This window comes from Urocitellus parryii, chromosome 3 (assembly GCF_045843805.1).
Source record: "Urocitellus parryii isolate mUroPar1 chromosome 3, mUroPar1.hap1, whole genome shotgun sequence".
NCBI lineage: Eukaryota > Metazoa > Chordata > Mammalia > Rodentia > Sciuridae > Urocitellus > Urocitellus parryii.
The window spans coordinates 141001046-141024008 of NC_135533.1; the positions used below are offsets into that span (position 1 = coordinate 141001046).

At 52.1% G+C, this 22963-nt stretch overlaps 1 protein-coding gene across 1 annotated transcript in view; it reads left to right on the top strand.

The window, feature by feature from the left end:
* The first annotated feature begins 2856 nt into the window (after window positions 1-2856).
* Tbx5 (T-box transcription factor 5) overlaps window positions 2857-22963 on the top strand; it is a 42082-nt gene continuing 21975 nt past the window's right edge. Inside the window, exons 1-7 of the mRNA XM_077795562.1 lie at window positions 2857-2910; window positions 4570-4749; window positions 6530-6624; window positions 8718-8837; window positions 9605-9752; window positions 13045-13197; window positions 20375-20466. Of these exons, the coding sequence (XP_077651688.1) occupies window positions 4603-4749; window positions 6530-6624; window positions 8718-8837; window positions 9605-9752; window positions 13045-13197; window positions 20375-20466 (755 nt within the window). The 5' untranslated portion in view covers window positions 2857-2910; window positions 4570-4602. The remainder of the gene's footprint in view (window positions 2911-4569; window positions 4750-6529; window positions 6625-8717; window positions 8838-9604; window positions 9753-13044; window positions 13198-20374; window positions 20467-22963) is intronic.

Below are 22963 nucleotides of genomic sequence, written 5' to 3' on the forward strand. Positions count from 1 at the left end.
AAGAGTCCTCAGTTCCCCCCGAAACAACTCGATTTCTGTCCAGTGGGTGCCGAGGCGGACTCCCAGCCCACTTTGTTATCCCCTCCTCTCCCCCTCTCTGAGAAAATCGATCTTGGTTCTATTCGTGTCTTATGGTCACCACCCCCATTGCCCCGGAGAGCACGGGATTTGTTTATTTCTTTATTTATTCCCCGGGGCCGAGGCGTCCGGGACTGGTGGCCGCAAAGATCCAGGACTGAGAGACGAAGATGGAGAGAAATTAACCTCCCGCCGCTGCCCCCCAGTCAAGCGTGACAGTGCGCGGGCCGGTTGCGTGACTCATGACGTCTCTGAGTCCTATAGGTGCAGCGGCTGGTGAGATAGTCCGTATCGCCTGGTTGCCTCTTTATTTTATTGGGGTATGCCTGGTAATAAACAGTAATATTTAATTTGTCGGAGACCACAAACCAACTACGAGCTAGGAGGTGCCGTGTTCCTCTTGACAGAACCTAGAAGAAGGCCTGGCCTTAAAAGATTTCTTTTTTCGGGGTGCTTTCAAAGTTCTTCACCTGAGCCCCTGCCTCAGGGAGGCGTCCCTGCTGCTTTCTGGAAAGAAGAGGTGGGATTTTTGGAGGTAAGTGTGGACCTGGCGACTTGGGATGGGGGGATAGATAATTTCCTCTGCTGGCGGATCTCTGCTTCTCACCCAATTTCTGTCTTGTTGGGTGCCCCCACCCAGCTCTGCTGCTGTTCCTGAGCAAGATAGGAAGGCACCCTCTTGCATTTTGCCTCGGTGTGTCACCTGGCAAGAATGGATTTCCCCCCCACCGGGTTTAAAAATCCGATTTTGCCCAGTGGCGGGCTATAGCTAAGCTCCAGGAACGAAGTGAATCTGGCTGGGCTATTACTTGGGGGAGTCCAGATTTTTTCCCTCTTGGGAAGGGCCTACAGATTATTTATGGGAATTAATTTCATCCGCAAATCTCTACGAATTTAAAGGGATTGGAGAGATCTTTCTGGATTTCCCCTTCCTTCCAGCAGAGATGTAGAAACTCAGGCTCATTCTGATAGCATCGCTGGTGTCCACCCTTGGCCCGAGGTTGCCTCCTTAGCCTCTGAGCTGACATTCTGGGAGAGCGAAGGTGTTTGCACAAATAAACAAATTGCCTTAGCCAAGGTCTATTTGAAAACAAACCCCGAAGGTGGAGAGTTGCTTTACTCCCAAGTTGCCCCACATCTAGGGTTGGACAGTCCACTTTGGAATTTTGCAGTGGTGACCTGACCTGGGAAATTGGCAGAGCAGTCACAGAGGGCCATACTACTGCTGGTCTCTGGGTCATTTCTGCTCCCTACATCCTTCTCTCCAGATCTGGATTTTTCTGGACCTGAGCCCCTAATTAGAGCCCCAAACAAGAAGAGGGCAGGCACACTATGGGAAAACAGAGGAACTGCTGACATTTCTTCCAAGCACCCAGACTTGGTGCCCCAATCTGGGTCTGCTCACACGGAGACCTCTTGTGTTTACGCTTCTATTGGCCTCTTCAACTGAACCTCAAAATACTGCATTTTAGAGAGGGGCAGGGAGAGGAGCGCACGGAGATGCAGACCCAGCCAGTTTCCAATGACGGCTTGATTATGTTAATAAAACCGGGCACTGCCTTGTGTACATGTCCAGCCAGGGCAGCCTGCTGACCCTGGCAGAAGTGGGGGGGATGGAGGCTGGGGACTGATGGCGATTTCTTGGCATCTGTGATCTTGGCCCCCATCCCAGTGCACCTTCACTCTGCCTCACCCACAGTCATTTAGAGTGGGGGTGAGGAGTGGGGGGTGGGGGAGAGATGTCAGGGCAGCCACCCTGGCCCTGTCCAGCTAGGTGGGGGTCACACAGTTCTCCCTCTGAGACCAACTCTGGAGACAGGATGCAGGCTTCAGAGGCCCATCCATGGTGTGTGTGTGTGTGTGTGTGTGTGTGTGTGTGTATGTATGTATGTGCAAGTGCGCACACTTCTGGTGTGTTCAGACTCAGTTCTGTGCAGGGCCAGTCGCTGAAATTACTGTACTTCCCGGATAGAAGCGGGGCTGGGTTTACCAGGATTTGTGAAGACTTTTTTCTTTTCTTTCTTTTCTTGTGCAGCCACTGCTGGTCTAGAGCAACGGAGATGGATGAAGGTTGGGGAGGGGGCAAAGAAGAGGGGACCATTGCCAGGTCTGAGGTTGAGAGTCCTGTTGTGATTTGAATGTTCGGGAAATCTGGTGGAAAAGTGGAAAAGGTGGTGGAGGAGGGTGGAGGGTGGGGGGAGAGGGAGAGAGAGAGAGAAGGGGCAGGCAGTGTGTGGTGGGAGCTAGTTGGATAGGCAATTTCAGTACTTTGTTAGCATCAAGGCAATTCAACGTCACTGAACTCAGCAAAGTTGGCTTGTATTTCTGAGAGAGAGAGAGAGAGAGAGAGAGAGAGAGAGAGAGAGAGAGAGAGACTGACTCTGATTCTCTGAGACTCTTACCTCAAATTCCGGAACTTTAACCCTGAAAGCGGTGCTCAGAGAAGGACTTGGACAATTCCCCGCGGCTTTCTCTTGTCTCCCAACTTTCCCTCCCTGGGGGTGCAAGGGAGGACTTGGCGCTGAGGTTCTAAGGTTGCTGGCACTCCCAGAGCTGCTGTTTTGTATTTTTCGGAGCCCTTGTGGCGCCTGACAAGTCGGAGCCCTTTAGGAGAGCAAGAGCACACCGAGGAGGTGTGTGTTGGAGGTGGGCAGGCGCCGCAGAGACTCCAGCGGTGGGTGCTCCTTTGTAGGCAGCAGTAGACGCTAGGCTGGGCAAGCAGTCCCCAGCGTAAACCTCGGAGTCACCATGCCTGCACCCCCACCTCGCCGCCGGCTTGCCTGCTAGGAGCCAGGAGGGAATGTGGTGAACGCACCGGCTCCGCCGAGCGAGGTAATGGTCCCCGCAGATGGCCCGGGAGACTCGGGAGGGAGCCTGCTGGCGCGGAATCCGCTTGCAGAGGCGCGAATGGCGGACTGCAGCCTTCCCTGCGTCTTGCAGCGCCCAGCTCGCAGAGGGTTTGCGCGGCCGGAGATGCCGGGCGAGTGCAGCCCGGGAGGAGAGGCGTTGAGGCTTGCAGGACGCGCGGCCTGGTTCTGTCAAACCGCATCTTGTTCGTCTCCGCCAGCCCCGAGCTCCCCCGGACCCTGGCAAGGGCTCGCGGTGGGATTCTCTCCTGGATCCGCAGTGAATGGGAGCGTGGGGGTGGGGGGCGCCGGCCCTGCGTTCTTTTGTTGTAAGCAGGCTGCCGGAGCTCCTAGGACTGCCTCCCCCAAATCCCCAAGGCCGAGGGGAAGGAAGCTGCTTGGAGGTCTGGCCTCAGAAGCTGTCCTTCTCGGTCCCCTGTTTAGGTCTGAGCCATTACAGACCAGGGAAATTCAACCGCTTGCCTATGCTTATGCTGCGGGGACCGTCGTTTGCACTCCTTTCCCAAAATCTTGCCCTGCTTCGAGGCAGGGTGGTGGTGACGGTGGTGGGAATCCCTCCTTGGAAATGTGGAGGAGATTGGAAGCAGACAGACCCATCCCGGCTCCAACGGCCTTGTGGCTGCGATTTTGCGGGTTCCATCCTCTTACGCCTGCGACCCCGGGCCGCTCTCCCCACCGCGGCAGAACGCGAGACCCATTCAACGCCTGGAGCCCAGGATTTATGCGGGACCAATTTTGTCCCCGCCAACCCCGAGCCAGTCCTGCCTGCCGTTTCAGCGAGCCAGGCCAGGCTGCAGCTTGGAGACGCTCCTCTCGGCCTGGACGCTTGAAAAAATACCCAGCGCGGAGAGCCGAGCAAGCCGGGAGAACACGCACCCCCCGCCGGCCGCGGAGCGCTGGCGGCCGGCACCGGGTGCTCCTCTCTCTCCGACCTGCAGAGCCGCCGCTTTCCTTCGGGAGCCTTCCGTATGGCTACGTTTTAGTTTTTAAAATAAGTCTTGCTTAGGGTTGGAGCTAAGGGATGACTTTTTTCCTTTTCTTAGAGGACTTTTCATCTTAGGGCCTGTAGCTGATAAAGATGCACACGAATTCTCTTTTGAACCTGGTCTCTCAGTTTGGACATCCTTCCTCGGTTTGGGGGTTTTGCTAGAGGCGGGTTATTGCAAGCATTCTGCTTGCTGCAGATAACTATTCCTCTCTTGAGGTTTAATAAAAAAAAAATTCCGATGGCCTCCTGCAGTTTGACAAAGAAAAGAAATTCTCTAAAGGAGACTGAGTTTTTGTTTTGTTTTGTATTTGGTTGGTACCCAATGGCTTCCAAAAATACCGACCCTTATCTTTATTGGCTCTTTCAGGAGTTCAGACAAATTTGACGGGCAGCTCGCTTATCGTGGAGAGCCTGCGCAGGGGAGATGGGGGCCTCTCCTCCTCCGGGTCTGACGCGGGTCTTTCGCAAGAGATTGTGCGTGGTCAGAAAGTAATAGTAATAATAATAATAGGACTTTCTGCCGTTTCCTTCAGCTGGGAACCGAGGGGCTGGTAGCTGGAAACGGGGTCAAACTGCTCCCTCCTGTCGCTGAAGCTGTATTCTCCACTCCCCAACTCTCTCTCTCTCTCAGAGCAGAACCTCAAACGGGCACAGGGCCCTGGGCACACCATGGCTGACACAGACGAGGGCTTTGGCCTGGCGCACACGCCTTTGGAGCCTGACTCAAAAGACCTGTCCTGCGATTCAAAACCGGAGACTACACTAGGGGTTCCCAGCAAGTCCCCGTCGTCTCCGCAGGCCGCCTTCACCCAGCAGGTAAGCAGACCCTGCACCTGAAGGCCCTTTGCAGACACCAAAGCCGACTGGAGTCCCGCTGGTTTGCTGGATTCCTTCTGCGGGCGCAGGGGAGGGGTGCGGAGCCTAAGGCTTATTACGGACCCTTTTCCTTGTTATTCCCACTCAGTCCCACCGCTCTCTGCCCTGTCTCCCCAAATACCAGGGTATTCCTATGCATTTTATGATGAGATTATCTTTATGGCCTGAGGATTTTTGAAAGCTAGTTAAATTTTAGAGAAATCTCAATTATCTGGCTATTTGAGGTCAGCAAACAATAGCCCAGAGAATTCCTGGCCTGCTGCATTAGGTGTAGAATTGGCCCTGAGCGCTTTATTAAGAGCCGGGTCAGCGGCTGCTTCAGGCCGGCATGAGCGATGGCTTGACCCTTCTTTAGATCTCCCGTAGCCTTCCCCGCTGCCTAGACCCGCGCATCGCACCATTTGTCTTGCGGTCGGGGCCTGGCGGGCTAGCGCGCCCTCGCAGGCCGAGGGGAGCGCAGGAGGCCGGCCCGAGAGGGCACAGGAAGTCTCGGGCTCGCCTGGCTTGAAGCTGGGCCCCAGCAGAGGGAGGAGCCCTGCTTGCGCTCCGCGCCCTAACCCTCGGCTCACTGGGTGCACCAGGCGGCCACAAGACCGATGACGGTTTTAAAATAGATGTCACAGACCGCAAAGCGGTTGACTTGACCAGAAGAGATTCGTACACATAGCTTCAGCCTTCCTTAAATTTCGATGCCCTTCCAGACTTTCTCTTTTGTCTTCCTATTTCAGGAAAACAGGCGTAATATTTACACAGCCTGCAAGCACAGTTAGGGAAACTTAGACTCATCATCATCCTTAGTATTTTGGTACTGGGGATTGAACCCAGGGCCTTAGACAGGCTTTTAAATTAATTTATTATTATTTTAAAACTTTGGGACAGGGTCTTGCTAAATTGCCTAGGTTGGTCTGGAACTCACCACCCTGAGTTGCTGGGATGATGGAAGTATACCCAGGGCTCAGGGCTCAGAATTTTTTCTTTTCTGGAAAAGTAAATCCACTTTTTAGACAATTATCCATTGTTTCTAAAGAAAGACTTCATATCTATTTTTTTGCGTTGATTTTGTAAAATAACTTTTCGTCGAAAGTGAAAACATCGGTTTCGGCTGTTCCCCATATTCCAAGTTGCTGAAAGTGAACAGAGGGCCCGGGAAGGTTATTAAGATAGAATTTGTGTTCTCGACTGTAGCAACATATCATATAATCATAATAAATTTTTTATATTTAAAATTCCTTGTATGTTCTACCATGATAGAGGGTAAACATTTACAGGCACATGAGTTGCATATTCATAAGTTTTGCGAGTGGACATATGGGTGTCTACAAAGAATGTCCTCGGTGTTTTATTTTTTTCTAGATTGAGGCCCCCTGTTTCCCAGCTGGAAGTGAATTGAAATTGGCCCGTGGGTCCTCCCCACAGTCCTGGAGACCCCTAATATTGGTGATGACTCTCAAACTTTGTGTTGAGGACATTAGGGGGGCTGTATGACACTGGAGAATCAAGTAGTCGTTGGTTGCCCCCTCACGGCTGAGCCGGCACAGGGATTCCTGGGCGAGGCTGTAGGGTGCTCCAGAGCCCAGACAACTCTGCAGCTGACTGAGGCACTTTTCACCCTCTGAGTCCACAGGCACCAAGGCGGTGGGAGAAGCCTTCTTGCAGTTTGGGAAGAAATGTCCACTGCCACCCAAGCTTCTCACTTGCCATCTTTCTCTCATGCCTGCAGGGCATGGAAGGAATCAAGGTGTTTCTCCACGAAAGAGAACTGTGGCTGAAATTTCACGAAGTGGGCACAGAAATGATCATAACGAAGGCTGGAAGGTGAGTTGGCTGAGGGTCTGGAGGGAGCACAGGGGCACAGAGGGAGGAAAGAAGAAGAAGAAAAAATGTGGCCGGGGAGCAGGAGAGAATGGAGAGGGAGAGAGGATTGGGGTCTAGAGAAAGAATTAGCTGGGGGAGGGGGGATAAAATATTTGACTCAATTCTGGTTAAAGAGGCACATTGAGAATCCTTCCACTGGCCCTCAGAAGGATGGGGATACACCCCAAACCCTCAACTCTGGAAGCTGGGTGTTTCTTCCAGCTCATATTTAGGAAGAATAAAAAGCATGGAAGCCATGCTCTCTGGACGGATTTGTAGTGAGAGAAAGAAGAGGAAGAATGGAGCGAAGAGAGAAAGGGAAAACAGAGCAGGGCTTTGGGTTTCCTAGGTTTCGGACTGGATCCCTCGCCCCCACCCGCATCCCCACCCTCCCTGACCTTGGAGTGGTTCCAGCGTCCCACCCGATGGCCAAACTCTGAATTGTTGGATGTCTTCGCTACCTCTTCCATTGTTTATAGAACGCAGGCGAAGCCTTTGAAACTGAATCGGGGCTCGGTGGAGCTCTATACGCAGACACCGATAAACACGGCCTCTTGGCCAAGACTGGCCCCAGAGTTCCCCTTCAAAGCTCGCGGAGTTGGAGCTGGAAAAGCCAGACTCATGGGGGAGGGGACGGCAGAGTCGTGCCGCTAGCTCTGTGCCTCCCTGTGTGAGAGGGCTCCTGCCCAGGCCTGAGGACATCCCCGCCGCAAGCATCCCCGGGCTGGATGGGTCCTCCGCGCCGGGAAGTGCGGAAGGCCTCGGGTCTGTGCAGAGCGCGCGCGTGGAGCGAGGGAGGCCGGCAGGCCCACGCCGCCGGGGTGTGCGAAGGCGGAGGGTGCAGCCGATTCTGCAGACGCCGCGGTTCTCCTGCTCCAAGCCTCCCACAATAAACTGACAACCGTGACATTTATTATTATTTGAAATTAAACAATGTCGGCTCCTCCGCTCGGCCCAAGGCCGGAGTGAACTGGGAGGCGCGCGATCTGTTTATACCAGGGCACTGAGGTCCTCTTCCCAGTCCGCCGGGGAAGGAAAGCCCGGGCTGGGATCCTTTCCCCCCTAGCCCGAGCCGAGGATGTAACTATAAAAGGCCTGCGAAGTCTCCTGCGCCCCCGCCTCCAGCCAGCCGCGCTGCTCGGCCAGATAAACACCGAGGCTTAGGGAGAGGCCTCGGCTCACCCTGCCCGCCAGCGCGGAGCCAGCCCAGGTCCAGCATCTGGTCCTTTCGCCCCAGTTCAGCCGGGAGGAGCCTTGCTTCCCAGGGCGTACAACTCACGAGGCGGGATGGGAGCGTGGAGTGCGCCCCGCGCCCAGAAGTAGCCGGCACCAGGCTGCTGCGCGCAGCGGCTTTCCGCCCACCGACCCCAGGTCAGGCCCCAGCTCTTGCTGCAACCAAATCTGGATAGATTTGGAATTTCTTTGCCAAGGGCCAAGGAACGTAGACTGCCCCAGGCGCCTTGGGGAAGTGTGGCGTTTAAGAATGAATTCCCGCTGAAGATCCCGTGGGGGTCACCCACCGAGTTAAACTGGGAACCGCCCCTGAGGGCGGACAACAAAAGCCAGGACCCGGGGCAGATGCATACCCACGGGCTGCGCGTCCCTAGGGCGCACACCTCGGTGTCTATTGACGCTGCAGTCATGCAGAGATGGACCAGAGCACCTGGGCAGATAGAAGGGGGCTAGGTTTGACCCCAGTCCTTTCCTCCAGAGTAGGTGGCTGGCTCTGAGAGGAGCATTTAGTTGGATTTGAAAGGGGTCCCTTTCAAGCCTTCTTTAAAACCATTTCTCTCTAAGCAGCCACTGGTTGCTGTTTCCCCCAGGTCCCCACAGGTACCCAGGTGCCTCCTCTTTTCCCATCCCTTTGCTTTCCCCCTCCCCACACCAGAACTTCAAGGGAAACCCGGGATGGATCTCAGGGAGAGTGGAGTGGAGCCAGTTTTTCCTCCGTTTTACTTGTTTCAAGGAATTGCATTTTCCATTAAAATCTGCAGACATGCTTCTCAGAATATTGACATCAATTCCCTCTCCCCACCTCCACCTCTCTCTCCTAGGCGGATGTTTCCCAGTTATAAAGTCAAGGTGACTGGGCTTAATCCCAAAACGAAGTATATCCTCCTCATGGACATTGTTCCTGCGGATGACCACAGATATAAGTTTGCAGATAATAAATGGTAGGCACCGGACAGGAGGAGGGCAGGGAGGGAATTGGAATCCCCCACCTTGAACGAGTAAACATTTTTTAGCTCCCACTGTGTGCTCCTAGGCTTGCTCATGACTATTCTATTGCAGCCGGCTGACCCCCCCCCCCCCCCCGCAGCCATTAGTTCCCATTTGATAGACCAGAAAACTGAGGCTCAGAGGAAATGGGGCCCTCTATTGCTGCACACATGGGCTCCGGATTTTTTAAAAAAGAGTATTGTTACCAAGCCCTGAATGTATTTCTGGGGGGCATAAAACCATTTACAGTTATTTTTTATGAGTTACCTGCTTTGAACATGGCTTTTTTATGAAATTACAAAATCGGCCCGTGGCATTTTAGTTTAAAAAGGCAAGAGAGGAGAGGCCCATTCCTTGGCTCCCTGGCTTCCAGGAGTGCAGGGGCTTCAAGAGGAGGAGGCCCTCTTTGAAAGCACTTAAGGAGTTTTCAAGATTTCTTTTGCACATTCAGGCTTCCAGAACCAGCCTGGTTGTGTGCCCTGAGACACCACAGGGTCCCAGGCACGCCTGGTGCTAGGGGAACTTTGAGGTGGTTGAAGAAAGAGTCGGGCCAGGGGATTGGCCTGGATGCCTGCGCCAGGCACTCAGGGGCACCTGGGAGCCTAAAGGAGACGGGAGGGTCAGAGTGATCCCAGATGTCCCCGGCCAGTGCTTGGCAGCCCTTGCCTGGTGCAGTACCTCTGCTACCGCAGCCCCCAGGTCATGCCTCTCCTTGGTTTAGGTCTGTGACCGGCAAAGCAGAGCCTGCCATGCCTGGCCGCCTCTATGTGCACCCTGACTCGCCAGCCACAGGGGCGCATTGGATGCGACAGCTCGTCTCGTTCCAGAAACTCAAGCTCACCAACAACCACCTGGACCCCTTTGGGCACGTAAGTACCCCAGCCCTCTCCGTCCTCAGCCTCCCCGCTGGCTCTTCTCAGCTTCACGTGTCCATGATTCTCCATTTCTTTCCTCCATTTCCCCCCCTTCCCAGGTCCCTTTTTGATCTGGCTTTTGGTCTTTCATTTTCTTCTTTTTCCTCCCTCTCTCGCCTCCTCTTTCCTTCTCCTGTAGTTCTCACCTCCTCATTCAGGTTTCCCCTTGCTTTCTTTTCCTCGTTACCACTTCCTCCTCTGTCTCCACCACCCTCCTGCTCAGAGGGCCCACCCTCAGCTGTCCTTCCTGGGGGACGGTCTCCTGGGTCTGTATTTTCCTGTTGGCTGGAGCCTGGGTTCCCGGTTCTCCTGGCTGCTTCTGTGCCGCCAACCCCCGATCTTCTGCCTTTATTGAGGGTCCAGAGTCTTGGGGCTGCTCATCCCAGGCCTGGACAGTGGGGTCAGCCTGTGCCTTAGGTGCAGCGAGAGGTGGGGGCCTTCAGTTATGCAAACAACACGGACACTGGGGCTCAGCAGGGACCCAGTACAGAAGAGGCCTCACAGGGGAGCATATATTTTCCCTGTCCCCTTCCAGGTTCGGTCTCATTTTTTAAATGTCCTGGGTGAGAGGGAGGTGGTCTGCCCCTTCTCTACAGGTGGCCAGTGAAGCCATCAGAGGAGTCTAGGTTGGTTCCAAGAGGGGGACCTGGTGAATTCCCTGACAGCATATGCTGGATATTGAGTGTGCAGCCGCCCCCCTCCTGCCCAGTCAGCAGGTAGCTTTTAGGGGATTCTCAGCAGGGTGTTACCCCCTCTTCCTCAAAAGAAAACAAAGAACAAAACACTGATTCTTTTTTGGGGGGGGGGATGTCCCTAAATCTCTTTGTATTATTTCTAATGATAGAAATAATTAGATAGAACAGTCTAGGAATTCAGTGAGGAGGTCCCTGTTTGACAATTTCATAATGGGCTCCTTCACCCTGGGGCATTTGATCCTCACTGTAACCTAGAGAGGAAGACAAAAGGCACCGGGGAGTGGAGGTGACTTGTCCAAGGTCACACAGCTTGCATTTGGGATCAGGGATTTGAGGGTAGCTCTAACTCCATAGAGACTCTTTGTCCCACCAGGTTGTCTCTCCCGAGTACAGCAACTGAGGGACACGTGGTCTCCAGATTAGGGAAAGGAGGGGGTGGGGTGGGAATGGATTTGGCCATGAGGGAGCACAGTAGTGAAAGTTCAGATGAGGAATCTCCTCCTGCCAGGTCTTAGGACTCCGCACAAACCCACCCCAGAGAGATGCAGCGGCCCCCCGAGGCAGCCACAGCCCCTGGGGTGGGAAGAGGCTGAACTGCTGGCCAGAGAGGAGAAAGTCCCCTGCCCTTTCTCTGTCCCCGGGAGGGCTCCAAGGGATGCAGAAAGCGTCCAGCCAAACAGCAGAGCCTCCTTTCTGTTGAGCCTTGCTTTCTATGCACCCAGTGCAGAAATCAACTCTGTCTTTCCTGGGTGGGGTGATGGCCCAGGGTAAAGGAGTCACTCTGCTGATTCCAAACAGACATTTTATATTTCAAGGGATTCTGAGGAAGGGGGGACCATTTTGTAAAGGTCTCATGTGCATCTCCTGGCTGGGTAGTCAGGGGGTTTGGTCCGGGGAGGGGATGGAATCATGCTGGGAAGTGAGGGCTCCCCCAACCCCAGGCCACCTCCTAACTTTCCCCTCTGATTTTCTGCTGTGCCTTTGGGGTCACTCTGGGGTGGACATCTGGGGAAGGTACACAGCCCTGCCCCAAGTTTGGGGGTTCAGGTCCCTCTGAGCAGCCCCGGGGAAGCGGGAGAGGTGCTCTATCCCAAACTCTGGACTTTTAATCCAGAGCCTCCCTAATGAAATTAGGAGCCATTAGATCGCCCTGGCGTTGACGTTTCCACACTGTCCCCAGCCGTCAAGGCAATTTGGCTAAGCCGGGAGGATGGCCGCGCCGGGCCGGGGGCTGTGGCTGCCCTCGGGGGCCGCTGCGTCTCTCTGTCGCCACGCTGCCCCGGTCGGCCGGCGTCGCTATCGGCCAGGGAGGCGGCCGGGCCCGGCGGCCGGAGATTAGAGCCCCGGCCGGGTCGCCAGCGCAGGGCCGCGAGCGGCCGCCCCTCCCCCTCCGCGCTGCGGGGCCTCCGGGTTTGTCCGAAAATCCTGCCCCAGGGTCATCGAAGCAAATAATCAAAGACATTGAGACAATCCCAGTCGCTCCAGATTGTGGTCCTGGGGAAAAAAGCAGGCCAGATTTGGGGGCCGTTAAAGGCCAGCGATTCGCCCATTCAGTGGGCATGGACCAGGACAGTTTTGGTAAATATTAGTGTTAATGGTCCGGGAGCATCCAAATCCGGGCGTCATCAGGACAACAAACCCGGTTTTATTAGAAGCGATGCTCCTCGCTTGTGAATAGTCCTGGCTCCAGCAAGAACGTGCATCCAGCGGAGGTCCTCCAAGCAGGGAGACCTTCCCCTGGAAGCACCCTACGATGGGGGAGGCGGGCAGGAGGGAGAGAGAAAAAGCACATACCCCCCCCCCAAGCAGATGCACCAGCTCCGAGCCTGGAGATGACGTTGGTTGTGGATGATGAGATAAAGTTGGAGAAGGGGAGTCTCCAGGGCAACCCGCCCAGCGCTTTGATGGGGTGGTTTGCCGGGTGCTTCCTGCCCATATCTGGCTCTCCTGAGAGTCCAGGCTGCACTTCCCACCCCTAAAAGTCTCTTTATTGACATTAGTTTGCCTGTTTCACAAAGGGCCAAGATGTGAGGTCCAAGTCTCAGGAAAAGTCTCATTTTCATTCCAGTTTTGCAAAAGCTTAGTGTCCTCCTTTACATGACTAGAGGGTTTGGCTGTCCTGGGGGGTGGGTGTTTGTTTGTTTGTTGACCCTAGTCATTCCCAAATTGCTGCCCAGCCTCCCCAGACTCATTTGCTCCCCAAAGCAGACTCCCTAAGCTCCCGTTGGGGGTGTGGGAAGTGCCCTATGCAGAGAGTTAATTTATTAAGCAAACTTTATTAAGAATTCTGATTTACTGCTGTGTGTGCCTTGGGTAGATTCCTGGAATATTACCTTGGCTTTTTTAGTTGGAAATTGTCATTTTTGAAATGTTTCTTTTTAATGAAATCATTGGCCCCTTTTCAAAACAGAAGGGAAAAAAATGACTATTTTTCCGAGAGAGCCTATAGCGCAGGAGGCTAATTGGGGGGGGGGAGGGAGGGAGCAGGGATTTATCTGGAAACAAAGGGAGTTTTGATTTTCTTACAATCTCATTCTCTTTATTATTTTTAGATTATTCTAAATTCCATGCACAAATACCAGCCCAGATTACACATCGTGAAAGCAGATGAAAATAATGGATTCGGTTCAAAAAATACAGCGTTCTGCACCCACGTCTTCCCGGAGACGGCATTTATTGCGGTGACTTCCTATCAGAATCACAAGGTGAGCCCCGCCCCCAGCAGGCAGCACCTGGGACTGTCTGCTGGCTTCGTGAATATGCAGTCTGGTCCTGGCTGCAACTTTGTGCTCTGAGGCAGGCTCTCTACCAGTGTGCGGTGTGCACCTGCACAACTTCTACCCCAAAGTGCGGGGCAGGGCAGAACTGCAGCCTAAGAGTGGGGTGGTTCCTACTGCTGGATGCAGCTGTCATGCACACACACACCTGTTTGACTGAGCTTGTCATGGCTTAGATGGCCACTCACTCAAATGCCACCAGAAGGCATCATTTTAGCATGGAGGGGAAGGTGGCTGGCACTACCCTCCGTGGAAGAACCTCTTCTGTTAGAGTCAGTGTCCTCCCTTTAGAGGCAGTTCAAGTGAGGGTGGCCAGGTTGGACGATGAGGGGGGGCAGTCCCTGTGGGATGAGTGAGGGCAGGTCACTCATCTTACCTGGATGGATGTGGGGATGGCTGTGACCCTCCCCCTCCCATAGCCCCTGTCCTGGAAACCGCAAAGGCTGTGGAGCCTAGCAAGAGAGGCCAGGGGAGGGTTAGCACTCTAAAGCCTCCAGTTACCCCATCGAGGTCATTCCAGAGCAGGCTGGGTGGCAGATAATCCCCCCACCGAGGCCAGGGCTGTTAGAACAGGCTTTGGGTAATCTCCAAATTCAGGTTGTCAGTGACCAGGCCAAGCTGTGATGGATGGCTCCTTCCTGATCTTAAGGGAGAGCCTCCTTCCCTTGAAAAAAAGCAACAGCTTTTTTAAAGGAGAAGGAAGATTTTTCTGAGTCCTCTCCTCCTGTTGACCCTCCAGCCAAGGGTGAGAAACAGTGAAGTCCAAATTCCCGAGAGCAGTAGAACTATTTCAGACCAGTTAGAATCTGGCTTCTTGAAAACTGTCTCCTCTAAGGCTGTGGCAAACCAGTGTGGTCACAGGAGAAATAGCAATCAAGAAGCTGAAGCCTCACCTACATGTATAGATGCTCAGGGGCTCCCAGATCTGACACAGAGTCCAGGAGTATATCAGATCTTTTTTTTTTTTTTTTTCCAATTCTCTCTCTCTCTGAAGAAAGGCCAGGTTCATAGGGGAAGGAGTGCACACTTGAAAGTGATCTTCTAAAAACCACATCAGACCTCGGGCCCTTGGGGGAAAGATTCTGGATTCTATATAGTTATGATCTTAGGTCCCATCAAGGTCTCCCTCTCCTCTTCTCTGTTTGCAGCATTATTTATATCATAACATCACTTGCAATATTTGAAGTACACATTTATTTATGTATTTGGGGGGCAGAGCTGGGGATTGAATTCAGGGCCTTAGACAAAGCTAAGCACCCATTCTTCCACTAAGCTACTCCCAGCCCCTTGAAGCATACATACAACTTCACACTTGACATACGTGCATGCCAGTAAAACTTTCGGTGGAACTCATGAAAATATCCAATACCTCCCAAATTTCTTTTCAAAATTTTCTTCTCTGCCCTGTATATATTTAATGATCTGTGCACGTGAATGGATGCCTGAGGAGGGGGGGTGCATAAGTGTGGATTTTGTGCTCTGTCTAAATGCTCACAGGTCTAAAATGTGCATCTTCAGCGGTACATTGAGATGTGTGTGCATTTGATGATCACAATCAGGGTTTGCATACAGGAATTCTTTTGTTGTTGTTGTTTATCTGGATCAGACAGCCCAGCTGAACTGCACATAGAGGTCTTTCTAGCCAGCCTGACATATTCTTTGGCAGGCAGAGAAAGGATTTCCTAGGAGACATCCAGGCTCACTGGGTTTTCCTTCCCTTCTAACTCTTAGAGTCTCAAAGGCATCTATTTGCTGTGTGAGGAGCAAGTCCACGGCTGTACACATTTCCAGTAGAGTCCAAGACCCTGCAAACATTTCCCCTATGGATATACGACGTGTGATTTAAATAAGCGGCCGGGGTTGCATATGATTTGTGGACTTGTTCTCATTACTTTATTGTCCCACCTGGAACGGGTATTGAGAATTCTGACTCCATGGGTGGAATCCAGCTGGGCTCTTACGCCGTGTAGGTTGCCAGGGAGACTCTGGGGGCGGCGGACTGTTTGGATTCACATCCATTCGACTCTGGACAATGGACTTGATCCATTTTTCCTATCTGTAAAATGGGGATAATAAGAACATCAACCCTGTAGGATCATCAGGACGATGACCCGAGATAGACCTGGAGAGGTGCAGGGCAGGGCTTGGCATCCAGTTAGCTCCAAATGCCCCTCCTGGTGATCCAGCCATTGGTGGAAGACTTCACTGATCTGTTAGGAGGGGCAACTCTGTTCCAAACGAACATTCTGGAATACTCAGCCTACTCAGTGTCACTCCCTGGCTATTTTAGAATCGGAAAGACGGGAGATTTTAAATAAGTTCTTATTACTGTGGTTGAAAAAGAACTACCAGTGTTCCTCTTTGTGGTTTCCTGGGTTCATTCCCTGATCATGTCGTCAATTCAAGGACCCTTCATCTTGTATTTTGCTTTGGACAAAGGATCAGGGCAAGAAAAGCAATCCACGCGATTCGATTGCCAGGACACTTTGGGAAAATACAAGTCCCTTTTTGTTTGGTCTGAGAGCTCCGTGCGTTGCTTTGGGGATGGTCTTTCTGGACGTGGGCGCAGGTACCAGGTGGGGGTAGGCAGGCGACAAGAGCTCATTTCTTGGGCTGCAGTCACATGCCTGAGCCCACAAGGGCTCCTAATGACGAGACATATTTCCTCAGCCCAGCTGTGATCCCAAGCTGGATTTGGGAATTATTTCCCCAGATGGTTGACAGCTTGAGAAAGATATTTAAACACTCGAATCTTCCCCGGCGACGTTCACCCTGTGAAACATGTTTTTGTAAGGTTTTCACTGCAGTTTTCGGCAGCCATGCCCAGAAATATTTAGGTGTTAAAAAAAGGTCACGTGGGCATTTCATTTCCCTGCTCTTGCGACCATGGCTGTGTATGCCAGCGGCTCTATCCCCCAATATTAACTCACTTTTCCATCAAAAAGCATTTTCCTCCTGCTTAAATCATTGTGTACGCAGCCTGTATTTATGAGGTACGAGCTTTCTGGTTGGGACCAGGAAATGAATCCCTAATAGAGAGACATAATTAAGATTTTTGGCTCTCATGAGTTTTTTTTTTTCCTCCCCTATTTTTTTTTTCAAAAGCAAGAATTCACAACAATTATTCTCATTAATTTTTACAACCTCTGTCTCACCAGTTGGAGCTGGTATTTATATTTGCCCTCCCCCTCCCCCCACGGCCAGCCCTCCCCCGGATATCCGGTTTTATGCGGATTTTGGAGGGAGCACCTCTGTATGGCAAATGGGAGGGAGTTTCAGGGGAGACTTTTGGCAGAACTGGAGCATCCAGGTGGATGGGCTTGAGTACCCCTGAGCCAGCACACACAGCCTCTTGACAAGGGGACTTTACAGACACGGTTGTCGTTCAAGTGGACGGGGACACGTGGAGACAGGTATTCTCATTTGCAGACAAGCTCATCTATCAGTGTTTCCCAAAGGCATTTCTTAGGTCCTCAGGGTACCTACACTCCGTCTCCAAAAGTCTCTATTTAGCAAATTGTGCTATTTCTCGTAAGATGTGGTGATAAAGCATAAGAATCAGGGAGTAAGTGACCTTGTTTGGGGTATAAGGAATGGATTGGAGCAAAAGTCTTTTGCAGATAAAATAAAACTCCCCCATTTTTTTTCCCTTGTGCAACTTTTGGCTCTGAATTCTTGGTGGGGCAGTAACTATGGGTTGGCCACACTATGCAGCCCCAAGTCCCCATCCTCCCTGTCCTCAACGTTTGCAGGGACCAGCTTCTGTGGCTGCGGTGGGTTGGCCTGGGGGAAAGGATTCCCTCCTCCTCCTTTTTCTTCTCTTCTCTCCCTCCCCACCCACACACCCACATCTCTCTCTCTCTCTCTTCCTTTGGACTAGGGATTGACCCAGGGGCACGTACCCACTGAGCTACATCCCCAGCCCTTGTTACTTTTAGATTTGGAGACAGGGTCTCACTCAGTCACTTAGGGCCTCGCTAACTTGCTGAGGCTGGCCTCAAACTTGCCATCCTCCCACCTCAGCCTCATACGCCACTGAGATCTTCCTGTTTAAATGATCTAATTTCATTTTTATGAGTTTTTAAAAAATGATTTATTATTCATGGAGTTGCAATTCATTGTGATGAAATCTGAGTGGGAAGGAAAGCCCCATAGGTGATGGAATCTTAGACTCCTAAAATGAGCTGTCCAAGAGTGTACATGTTGAAGATTCTTTTGTGAAAGGATTTTTGTAGAGTTTTTCTTTTTCTTTTCTTTTCTTTTTTTTTTTTAAACTCACAGTGAAGAGTTAAAAAATCTGCAGGAATGAGCCCAGTTTAAAAAAAAAAAATGAAGCCAGGTGCAGTGGCATATGCCTATAATCCCAGCAACTCAGGAGGCTGAGCAGGAGGATCACAATTTCAAGACCAGCCTGGGCGTCTTAGTGAGACCCTGTGTCAAAATTAAAAAAATCAATCAAAAGACCAGGATGTAGCTTAGTGGCAAAGCGGGATTCAATTCCCAGAAAAAAAAAAAAACAAAAACAAATAAATAAAGAAGGTGGAAGGGAATGTGTATACACATGTGTGCAAACACATGGATGTGTGTCTATACATGGATTTCAAAAATATTTTTTTTTCTTTTTGGGTACCTCTGATGGAACTCAGGGGCACCCGACCACTGAGCCCCATCCCCAACCATATTTTGTATTTTATTCAGAGACAGGGTCTCACTGAGTTGCTTAGCATCTTGCTAATTTGCCGATGCTGGTTTTGAACTCATGATCCTCCTGCCTCCACCTCCTGAGCCGCTGGGATAACAGGTGTGCGCCAGCACTCCCGGCTTCCAAAATATTTTTAAATGGATGTAAAAGAGCACTTTGTGGTTCCAGAAAGTACAGATTTTCCACGCACCTCCCTCCCCCCCCCCCATGTGCTTGGCTTTCCCCACAGTCAACACCCCCACAAGAGTGGTCCGTCTGTTACGTGGAGGACCCCACATTGACACATCATTATCACCCCAAACCTGCTGTGACCTCAGCGTTCCTATCTGTCATAGGGTGCTATGGGTCTGGACAAACCATATAGTGACAGGTACCCACCATGGCCGGGTTCCACAGAGGATCTTTACTGCCCTAAAAATTCTCCGAGTTCTGCCTCGTCATCCCCCTGCTTCAACCCCTAGCAATTGCTGACCTTTTGAAATTTTTTCACCATAGTTTTCTTTTTTTCTGGATGTCAGATTATTGGAGTCAGATATTAAAAATGTGAGATTTTTTTGTTGTTATGCATTCAGGTATCATACATAGAGCAAGTAAGTGAGTCGGTTTGTTTGGTTGTTTGAGTGCAGTGCTGGGGGTGCAACCCAGAGCCTTCTGCAATGCTGGACCAAAGCTCTACCACTGAGCTACCCCGCAGCCCTCAGACAGTGATTTCAGGTTCATTATAGAGTCTTGGAGCTAGAAGGGAACTATGTAGGCTGTTTCTTCTAGAGGCAGGATGTATCAGAACAACTCAGGGGATCAATTTAGAAGTGTGCATTCATTAATGATTCCTGGCCCAGAGTTTCTTGAAGTCCATGTTCTGCTGGGGTAAGGGGAGGCGTTTTGCAGGGGCACTCGAGTAGGATCCAAGTCAGGGGGAGAAAGTTCCCTTCCCAGTTATCTTTCTAGACTTCTCTTGGAGGAAGACAGACAGCCCTTCCTTCAGTACACGTTGGTGTGTGGTGTTCCAAACGTCTTCTGAAGCGCCTAATCTCTTCCTGCCACCAGGGGAAGGCAGAGTTTGGATGTAGAACTTTCTGTGAGTCCAGGTACAGAGATCTTGATACAGTGGCTTTCTCCTTATTGAATAGCAAGGGATTCTAGTTTGTCAGAGACAGGGTCTCACTGAGTTGCTTAGTGCCTTGGTAAGTTGCCGAGGCTGGCTTTGAACTCACCATCCTCCTGCCTCAGCCTCCTGAGCCGCTGGGATAACAGGTGTGCGCCAGGATATCCTATTTCTGGGTAAAATAGATTTCAATAAAAAGGGGTTCAATTTAAATATAAATATCAAGCAAACCAGTATACAGGTGATCTATGATATGACAGTGATCGTGATGGGGTCCCCCCCCAGGACTGAAGCTAGAGTCTTGATGTCCTGGTGCCTATACTGTGACTGTCTATGAGAATTCTGGGCTGGGGTGTAGTTCTTGGTTAGCGCTTACCTAGCATGTGCAAGGCCCTGGGTTCGATTCCCAGCTCTGAAAAACAAAATCGAAAAAGAAAGAAAAATCAATTCGCACATAACTTTTAGGAACTACTTCTAGCAAATGCCATATGTATGCACTCTGTCACCTGGATGGGCTACTAAACATTCACACTCCCCTAATACGCGTTGATGGTTTAAATTAAAGTTCCAGGCCAAGACGTTCAGAAAGACCCTCTTTCTGTTGCTCAGCTCCCTATCCTGAAGATCACTAGGACAGACAGAGCTCGGGAAGCCACCTCGGCCCAGAGCTGTGTGGTCGCTGTCATAGATGGGATCCGCACTCGTGTCCGTGTTTATTTTACTGGCCACTGTTTCCCACCTGGGCCAGTGAAGTCTGTGAAACCATGAAATGACTTGATTGTTGGAAACTCACCATCAAGACAAGTTTTCTCCAAACGGGGGATTGCCACACTGTCGGATATACAACCCCCCCCCCCCCGCCCCCCGTGCCAACATGCAAGACTTCCCAGGGCAGGGGCTTCAGGGGCCAGGGAAGGGGGACCAAATGTTGAGGCCTTCACTGTGCTGGAAATACAAAGTGCCCAGACTAGACACATGCACGCACGCATGCACACACACATGCACTCACACACACACTCACACTCATGACTCTGGCTGTAAGGATGGCAGAATGTGACTCCAATTAATGTGCAAACTGAATCCAGCCCAACACCCCCTCTCCCCAAAAAGCAGTCTGAGGACATGTTTCAAAAGCCTCCACTCCAATGAAGTGGTGGGTCCCGGTGACGTGACTGGCTTAATTTGCTTCTTTGGGTTGCCCGAGGCCATGTTTCCATGGCACTGTTAGGAGCTCGGGTCCCTGAGGTAGTCTTGTGGCAATAAAGTGTAAAATGGCCGGTTCTCCCTCCTTCCCTCAGATCACGCAATTAAAGATCGAGAACAATCCCTTCGCCAAAGGATTCCGGGGGAGTGACGACATGGAGCTGCACAGAATGTCCAGGATGCAGAGGTAGGAAAGCGGATCCCTGTGCCCCACCTGTGCCTGGCGGAGCCGGGGGGCCACTCAGCTCTGTGCCATGGCCACCCTGCCCATGAGCACCAGGTGCCCAGAGATGGGGAGGAAAGACTCGTTCCCCTTTCTGATAAGTGTCCCATGCGACCGAGGCCATCAGCAACCTGAGGGTGATGCTCCCAGGCGGGAGAAGAACCAGGGGAGCTGGGCTTTGTGCATCACTTCCCTCTGCAATCTCTCTCCCGAGCGAGTCCCTTTCCCTTTTTCTTCCCATAAGTCACAGCCGAGGAAGGCTTTTCTCTTTGGCATGGGCTCGCGGTAAATGAGAGAGAAGTTAATGACTTGATTTCCTGGGGGTGAAGTACAAAATTTGACACCATGTGGTGTCCAGGGCGCTGGGGGATTGGAAGCTGGTGCTAAAAATTGCTTGGTATTTTTACATATCCTGTGGTCACAGCCGCTGATATGACAAATAGAAGAGTCTGGAGCGAATGCACAGAGTGGGGATGGGGTCTGATTTGAAAAGACGGAACAGGCATGGTGGATGTCGTCAATGTTCTCTGTGCTCGGGAGAGGCTTCCAGACGAACTTGCCATATGGCAAGAGAATCAGAAATCACATCTTGAGCTGTTTTGACCTAGAGGGTTTTTTTTTTTTTTTTTGGTTTTTTTCTTCCTTCCCCTCTTTTGGTGGGTTTAGTGTTTCAAAATAAAATGAAGTCATTTGGGAATTTTTTTCCTTCTCTTTTTTGGAAGATGTGACAGGAAGAGTCAGGCAGGGAGACAGACATATGCCTTCAGAGACTGAGGGAAGAAAGATGAGGAAGCCGGTGGCTTTAGCTTTGGATTTAAAACTGCCTTCTGGGGAATTATTTTTAGGCAGCAGGCTTACCAGATCCGATTGTACAGGCTTCTAAAAACTCAAGGACATTACCTTCAGCTGTGTCCGGGGACAGCACACGCCTGTACGTCCCTGTCTTCCTGACTGGCTTCCTTCCCATCGGTAGACTCCTAAGGTGCCTTTGGTGGTGGCTACGAGAGCCAACTTCCTGAGTCATCTACATTTTGAAATCGGTGTTTAATTTAGTCCCAGGATCAGTGGAAACCGTGTGGACAGGAATCCCATCTTAGCAGAGAGAGGTCCAATTATCTGTGCCTTGGAGCGCCACGGGTCACACTGCTCCTCCAGTGTTCAGAATTCAGGGGACAACGAAGCAGCTCTGTCCTGCCCAGGTCCTCCCAGGGCTACGTGTGAAGGTCCGGGCCGCACAGGTAGGGGCCGCCCTGCCCCACCGCCCTGACCAAGCTGGCTGTGGTGGGGGGACTTCCCTCCTTCCCACGAGGTCAAGAGCAGGGTAGCAGGTTGAAGGTGTCGCGGGCACCTCTCCAGGTGAACTAGTCACCATGTCCTGCGGATGCTCCTTCTTTCTGGGGAAGGGGTGGACCCCGGGGCCTCGTGCATGCTAGGCTCACACCGTGCCACCAAACTCCACCGGGCCTGGATTCTACCTTCTTATGGGGTCTCGGCCTCCCTCCCTCTCTCCTGGCAGGCCGCTCATTCCAGCCAGCACCCTCCTGGCTGCCTTGGACCTGCCTGTGGTCCTGTCCCCGCTGGGGGCTTCTCCAAGCAGCCACCAGATGGATCTCTGTAAAGCACAAGTCACGCAAAGGGACATCCACCTCTTACTGCCCCTCAGTGTAAGGCTCAGGCTTCTCCTGGATGCCCCCCTCGTCCCCCCAGGCCTGGCCCTGGCTTTGGCTCCTGCCCTCTGTCTTGGTCACTGCACGGCATGCTCCCACCCTGGAGTCTTCTTTCTGTTTAGCCTCCAGGTCTCTCCGACCTCTCCCACTGGCCACCTCCCAACTCTCCCTGGGTCTCCCGTGGCTCTTCCTTTCTCTGGGAAATCTCCTATGGCCGCAGATGGTGTGGGCAGCATTTTTTTCTTTTTTCCTGCGGGGCCGGGGACGGAACCCAGGCCTCGTGCACTCCAGGCAAGCGCCGCACCCCTGAGCTGAAACCCGGCCTGGCGCGTGTGTCTCTTCCCGACTCCGCGTGGCTTCCCTGTGTCAGATCGGGTCCCTGCAGTTTGGAAGGTGCTGGGACAGATATCAGACACCAAAGGGGAGCCAGGTGCAGTGTTCGAGATCCGGAGCAGCAGGCTTTGAACCACAGCTGTTTGGCTATTCAGGCAGGGACTCTAGGTTGGTCTGCTTGGCTGTCCTGGCCACTCCCCAGATGGACCAGGCCTTCTCCCCAGGTGGGGACTATGCACATGGACCAGAGGGAAGGGGTGACATGTTGGATTTAGTCTCTCCAAGAGCCCCATGTGTCTCTGTGGCCTTGTTAGGAGCAGCGTGGCAGAACCCAAGGGCTGTGCTGACTCCTGACCAGTCCATAAGGTCATCTCCTGCTCAGTTCTTTGGTGACATTCTTGGGGCAGGCGAGGGAGGGAAGCAGATTGACTCCATTGGAACCCTTCAATGTCTGCCGGACA